General features: G+C 30.5%; 1 protein-coding gene across 1 annotated transcript; it reads right to left on the bottom strand.

Annotated features, from left to right (window-relative positions):
- LOC103499319 (pentatricopeptide repeat-containing protein At1g77360, mitochondrial-like) lies at positions 1 to 3,349 on the bottom strand. Its single transcript, XM_008462294.3, has 2 exons — positions 1,461 to 3,349; positions 1 to 1,334 (listed from the first exon to the last, which is right to left on the bottom strand). Exon 1 carries the CDS (start codon positions 3,089 to 3,091, stop codon positions 1,532 to 1,534), a length of 1,560 nt encoding a protein of 519 aa, XP_008460516.1. The 5' UTR covers positions 3,092 to 3,349; the 3' UTR covers positions 1 to 1,334; positions 1,461 to 1,531.
- Positions 3,350 to 6,915: the final 3,566 nt, after the last annotated feature.

The raw sequence follows: 6,915 nt of genomic DNA on the forward strand, positions 1-6,915 counted from the left end.
TGCAGGAAGAAAAAATAGAGTGAGCACACAACAAAAGAAGAATATGACCCACGGTTTGTCGGCTGGAATGCAAGATAATTACAAAACTCATTGCAAGCATAAACTCGCAGAGGTATTAAACTTAAAACCAAAGTCCACACCTCTTCAAAGCCTCTCAACATCTTATTTTTATAAATTGTTCAATTCAGCTCAAGCAAAAAACTTCGAAGAGAAGCAAAATAAAGACTCACGAAAGATCCTCCCTCTCATCTTGACATGGCAGGTGAAAGAGGACATCCTCTATCATTGAACACCAAAATTGTGGCAGAGCCATCTTCGCACCTCAAAAACATTTTGCATGAAACAAAATGATAGGAATGGTATTAGAGGAATATTAAGGATAGCTTAATAATTAAGTAATCTTTTAAGATGTTTGGTTGTAAACACCAATATGGAAGGAGGAAGTTTGGTTCTATCAATTTGATTGAGATATATTGACGGAACACGGATGTACTGAAAAATATAAAAGATAATAGAAACACAAGGTTTTGTGGTACTTAGGCCCTCTCAATCTTGAGATACTCTCAAGCTCTAATTCGTACTCCAAAATATTGTTCATCTTCTCCTACTCACCGTATTTGTGGCCGAACTTTCCTAATTAACGACTTCACTAACTACTAATATACCCTTAATATCCCTCTAATATCAGTCCTATCACAAAACACCACTCCACTGCAACCTCAACAGTATGACAGAGTTCCTGGAAATATGATTGAACTGCTGCACATCCCATGAATCTTGTCAAGCAAAAAAGCTGTCTTCTTCAGGAGCCTAACCCAAGGTGAGAAATACAACCAGGCAGGAGGAGGTGGGAGTTGCAAAAAAGAGAGAAAGAACTACCAAAAAAACACCTTTGAAGAAATGGGGGCCTACAACTGGAAATCTTTGTTTCCAGGACAACTGAATATGAATCACAGCATTTATAGTTCCCCTAAATGACGTGCCAAGTAGAAAATTGTACGTTCTTGCAGTTGTAGTCTTCCACGATAGGGAAAACAAAAAACGACAAGAAGGGGGCCGATGGACGTACAAGAACCCCATTTGAAGGAGACGGATACCACAACAGATCTTTCTGTTCTACTTCAAGAAGAACAATGAAATGCAATCAAGAAAAATGACCTTCTCTGTGATTCTCTCTTATTTTTTTTGTATAAACAAACACTAAAGATGACTATCTTTATGTCAATTTCGTCAGTCTCCAAACTCCAAAAAATGTCCCCTTCCAACGAGATGGAAATGTTTATGTACTGGAACTTAACAGACATTACATCAGTGTATCAGAATGCATACCTGATCTGCGCCACATAAAAAGATGGTATTGGCACCAGTCAGTCAAGAAACTAAGAATAACTACACCAGTCAAGAAAGTATTGAACAAGTCTTTACTTGTGGTTTTAATGAGTATTGTCAAAACAGGTTACCTTAATCTTCCTTCATACCAAATGATCATCAAGCGAAAATTCGTTTCTACACCAACAAACCACCAAAGTACTTATTTCTCAGAACATTTGAACTTCACCATTAGCTCATCATACATAGATTCCTTTCTAACTTCAAAAAGGCTATGTTTTAGTTTGGCCAAAGTTGAGTTTTTCAACTTGATCGGTCTATCCATCATCTCGTGAGCATATTTGACAGCTTCTGGCAACCTCTTCTGATCTTGGAGCCATACAATCAAGAAATTACCAGTCTCTTCAAGATCTGAATCATAGTTTTTAAGCATGCATTTCCATACTTTTAAGGCTCCGTTTGGATCTTGACTTTCAATGTAAATCCTGATTGCAGCAGTACAATTAGCATGACTTGGAATAAACTCATTTTTTATCATTTCATCAAGGATAGCTGAAGCATCCCTTAACTTTCTTCCCTTTAATAAGAACTGAAATAACAAATTGTAAGTTTCCGCATTTGGGAATGCCCCATAACATATCATCTCATCTAACAGCCTTCTTGCTTCATCAGTATCATTTTGATGACAACAAAGAGCTATCATTGAATTGAACATATATGTATCAGGCTGAAAATTAATACACTGTATGATTTCATTCCAAAGATACTTCCCCGCTTTGATGTCGCCACACTTTACGCACTCATCAAGCGCAAGCTTGAAAAATTTAAATCCTGGATAGCACATCTTATCCTTTAATCTTTCGAAGGTCACTAATGCCCGTTGTAGCCCATTGGGATCCCTCAACAATACACACAAAAAAGAATTATAGGCAGGGGTATTGGTGGGATCCCAACCAATCTCCTCAATCATCTCTCCAAAAGTTTGCTTGGCACAGACTGTATTTCCTTCACTTTCCCACCCTTCTAATACAATGGCATAAGAATCAGGGTCAGGCCTAATTTTTCGCTTAGCTATTTGCAAAAACTCATCTGCATCCTTAGTGTTTCCATCCCTACAAATAGCACTTAGAAGGGAATTCAATGCAACTACATCGTGAGGACAACCATAAGTATCCATAACCTCAAAAGCCATAATGGCATCCTTAACACGATTAGCAACAACATAACTACTGAACACAGAAGCAAAAGTGGCCAAAGAAAGCAACCCTTCTGACTTCATGGACTTAATAGCATCCCACATTGGGTCGAAATATAAATTCTTACCCAACATGTCGATGATCAAATTCCAAGCATAGGGGCTGTGTTGGTCGTTGAGTTTGCGGCCGGACCACCGGAAGAATTTGACAGAGGAACCTGGGAAGCTGTAAGATAATTTGAGAACCTCCTCAACATCTTCTTGAGTAACATGAATGCCAGTGTCTTCCAAAGCCTTTTCAACGTTGAGAGAAGGGGAATTGGCGATGATTTCACACATTAATTTGATCTTAAAAGGCAAATTAGGGAAATCGAGATAGGAAAGAAAATGTGGGGTCGAATTCTTGTGGGGTGGTTGGGGAGAGGGATTGTGGAAATGTGTTTGATGAGAAAGTGAGTTTGAAGGAATGGGAGATGGAGTAGCAGAAGAAGGGGAAGATGAAGGTAGATGCTTCTTACTGCGTTGGTGGGTATGGTCGGAGAGACGTCGTTTGTTGGTCTCTCCCATGAAAGTTGAGATGAAAATGTAACAAAATGTTAGGGAAATGAAGGGTTCCACAACAAAGAGAATAGAATCAGAGACACATAACAAAGAGGGGAATTCTGGGAGGAGTGTGAAGTGTACAAATAGGTAGAAGAGAAGAGAAGAGAAGTGAAGTGAAGTGAAGAGAGTTGAAATTGTGGTTGTTTCTAGGGTTTTGGATTTGGAGGAACACGAACAGGGGATGATGGGTGATTAAACAGTTTTCTTTTCTCTTCTTATTTCCTCTTTTTAAGAGAAAGAGAGAGAGAAAGGTGATTAAAGAGTTAATCGTAAACAAACAAAAACAAAATTAAAATGGTTTTTGTCCCAAATTTCAAAATTTTGCCATTTTAATTGTATCCTCCACATATTTCATATCAATATAAATTGTTCATCGAATCATCCTCAAAATATTTCATTTCAAATGGAGAGTGAGATTACTATTGCTATTATAAAAAGCTTTACCTCATGTTCTCATCCCTAAACTTTTTAATTTATTCATATTTTGATCTTTAAACTTGTTAATTTGTTCTATTTTAGTTCCTCAACTTTTACAAATATTCATTTTAGTATTCAATTTTTTAAAAGAACATATTTTAGTTTCTACCGTTTTTTAGTTAAAGGCTAAATAGTAAATTGATATTTTATTGAGTTACAAGTTGTTAGATTTTGATCATCATCGTCATTCTTGTGCATTGTCATTCTACTTCACTCTATCAATATATTTCATACAATTCAACGACATATATTTTTTTAAAAGGACGAGTGTTGAAGACTCCTCGAACAGAAAATGGTAATTTTGCTATGTGTCCATTCAGTTGAGGATTTTTCTCCATTAAGAACCGAGTTTTTCTCTTTTTTTTTTCCATTTTATTTGTTATTTTTCTTTTCAACAATGTTTATTTTTCACTTTTTATCTCATTTTTTAATTTTATTTTATTTTCATTTAAGATGATAAATATTTTGTTAGAAATTTAAATAAAGAAAATAATCCATAGATACACAAGATTTAAATAAAAAACCACAAGTAAAAATGTTATTTGTAGCAATATTTCGATATTAAAAAAATTAACATGAGATAAAAGTTAATTTTCATAAATCTAACAAAATACCAAACTATTTACCTTCGGCCTAACAAAAGTTACTATTTTTTAAAAATATTTTAGGTTTGCTTCTCCGTCTCTCTTCTCCGCTACCTTTTATGTCTTTCTTTTTTCACTGCTATTTCTTTTCATCGTCTTCTTTCTTTACTATTCTTTTTTTACGTCATTTAATCTTCCTCTTTCTTCTTTTCCTATTATTTTTTCACGTTATTTAATCCTTTCATTGTCTTTCTTCTTTTCCTTTTCTTTTTTTCCATTTTCAAAATTATTCTATACAGTGTAAATATTTTGCCGCTTTATTATATTTTTTAAAAGACTTCTTAGATAAATTCATAATAAAATTGAAGTTTTAATTTTTATAGATATATATTGAAACCAATATGAAACTAAAAAAAATGAAAAATATTTTTTTATTAGTTTTTAAGAGGATTAGTGTACAGTTTTAGGGGTTTTTTGTAACTTTTTTTATATTTGATTTGATACTTATTAGTTTATTAAAATTAAAAATATTGGTTTTGCTATTTGATTTTTCTAATGTGAACAGTGAAATGATACAATAGGTGATCGAGTGTTTTAGTATTAAGAGTCATGTACCATATAAATTAGCAGTACAATATTGTATGAGAGAATTATGCTTCAGATTACTTGGGAGCCATACAAAAGTCAAAATTATGATAAATAGTTTGTTCAAGATAGACATATGACAAATCGTAAGAAAGATCAAGAGATATGATAAACGAAGAATCTTCTCATATGATTTCACATTGTATTGATATAAAAAATTTTATTTTACCTTTAAGTATTTTTCAATTATAAATAACTACTAAAAATACAATCGTAGAAATTATACTAATATACTATTTAGCCCTTACTTTTATGCACCTTGTCTATGGACACACAACTCTCAACCAATATTTTAATTAAAAAATTAGCTTGGTGAAACAAATATAGATATATTTAAAGATTTTGTTGCTCAACTTAGATAATATAACATTATTCGAAGATTAACCACCTTGGATTTAGTTGTGATTTCTAAATTTTTTTTATTTTTATTTTGATTATTTTTCTTTAATTTGTTAAAGAACATATTTGATTTGGGACGGTAAAAATAAATTGGTGTTAGGTCAAATATTTAACACTCGATCTAAAAAACAAATTGATTTTTTTTTTTTTTTTGAATCTTAAACATAAAATCCATTTTAATTCAAATCTAAAAACATATTCTACACATTACAAATTTTGTTAAGATTGTATAATTGACACACAGTCATAATCTATTTATATTTACAAACACATCCTATGATTCATAACATATCTAAGTTTATTTAAAAGTAAGAAAAAATAAATTGTTGTTAGGACGAATATTAAAAGGAAAAAAAAACAAATTAATGATTATCTAAAACACAAAACAAAACAAGTTAGGTCCTAAAAATTGGGAAAAGAAAAACAAATTAGGACCTTCTAAAAATAGGAAAAAAAAGTTGAAAAAAATTATTAAAAAAGGTCGTAGATATCTAAAATTTGAAAAATAAATTTTAATTACTAAAAATTTATCACCTTCAATTAATACAAAACGAATGAATTACGTAAATATTCATAAAAAATGATATTAATATAAACTAAACGAATTACTAACATAAATTATACGTAATGGAATTTCGATTAATAGTTGGTCATTACAAATCTATCACGTCAAAAAAACGTAAAAATGAATTGAAAAATTAAAAAAAAAAAAAAAAGAAAGAAAGAAATTTCATCAATTTGAAATTACAAATAACACTTTTTTAATAAGTTTCAATAACAACAAAATCAACCCATTTTTTTCATAAAAAATGTGAATAATGGTAGATTTTTTTCGTTGCAAACATAAATAAATGAGAATTGAATTAAAAAAACAACAATTTGAATTTTACCTATAATTGAAAGAAAGAAAAAGGAAAAATAATATTCAAATAGAATAAAAGAATTAAAATTTAAATGAAAAAGAAATAAGAACAAAAAAAAATTGGGTCCAATCTTGAAGACTCTACCAAAGAGAGAAGAAAAAAACAATGAGAGAGAAGAAAAACAACGCTATTTTGATAAATAGTTATCAAACAACATTTTGATAAATATTTTTTGAAAGTACTATATTAATATAACTTTTTTTTGTGCATCTTTCTCTCCCTCCTGGTTATTTTTTTTTAGTTTTATGATTCATCCTAGAAATATCTTCGATGAATTTATTTTAAACAAATGTTTATTTTACCTTGTCATGGATCTTAAACAACAATACATCAGTTATATTTTTTTTATTTTACTCCACGATTCTTTTCATTTGCTTGAAGATTTTAATTTGATAAATAAATAAATAAAAGGTTGGGGAAGAGAGGTAAGAGATTTAAGATCGGGAGAAAAATAATAAAATTAGTTTTAAAATTAGTTTTATTTAATTTGAGTGCGTTAATTGTATGTATATGTTGGCATAAAAGAATTATAAAATAAATTTGAAAGATTTATTTGTATTTATTAACTTAATAAATAGGATGAATAAAGTCTAATTATTCAAATATAGAAAGTTAGGCCATCAATTTGTTAAAGAGTTAATTGAAATTTTAACGCGCGCCAAGTTTTTTTTCAATAGTTTTGGGATCAAAACAAACACTTTTAAAAGTTTAGAGATCAAAATAGAACAAGATACAAAATTTAAAAGTTTAGAGACCAAAA

The sequence above is a fragment of the Cucumis melo genome, chromosome 9 (genome assembly GCF_025177605.1).
Source record: "Cucumis melo cultivar AY chromosome 9, USDA_Cmelo_AY_1.0, whole genome shotgun sequence".
NCBI lineage: Eukaryota > Viridiplantae > Streptophyta > Magnoliopsida > Cucurbitales > Cucurbitaceae > Cucumis > Cucumis melo.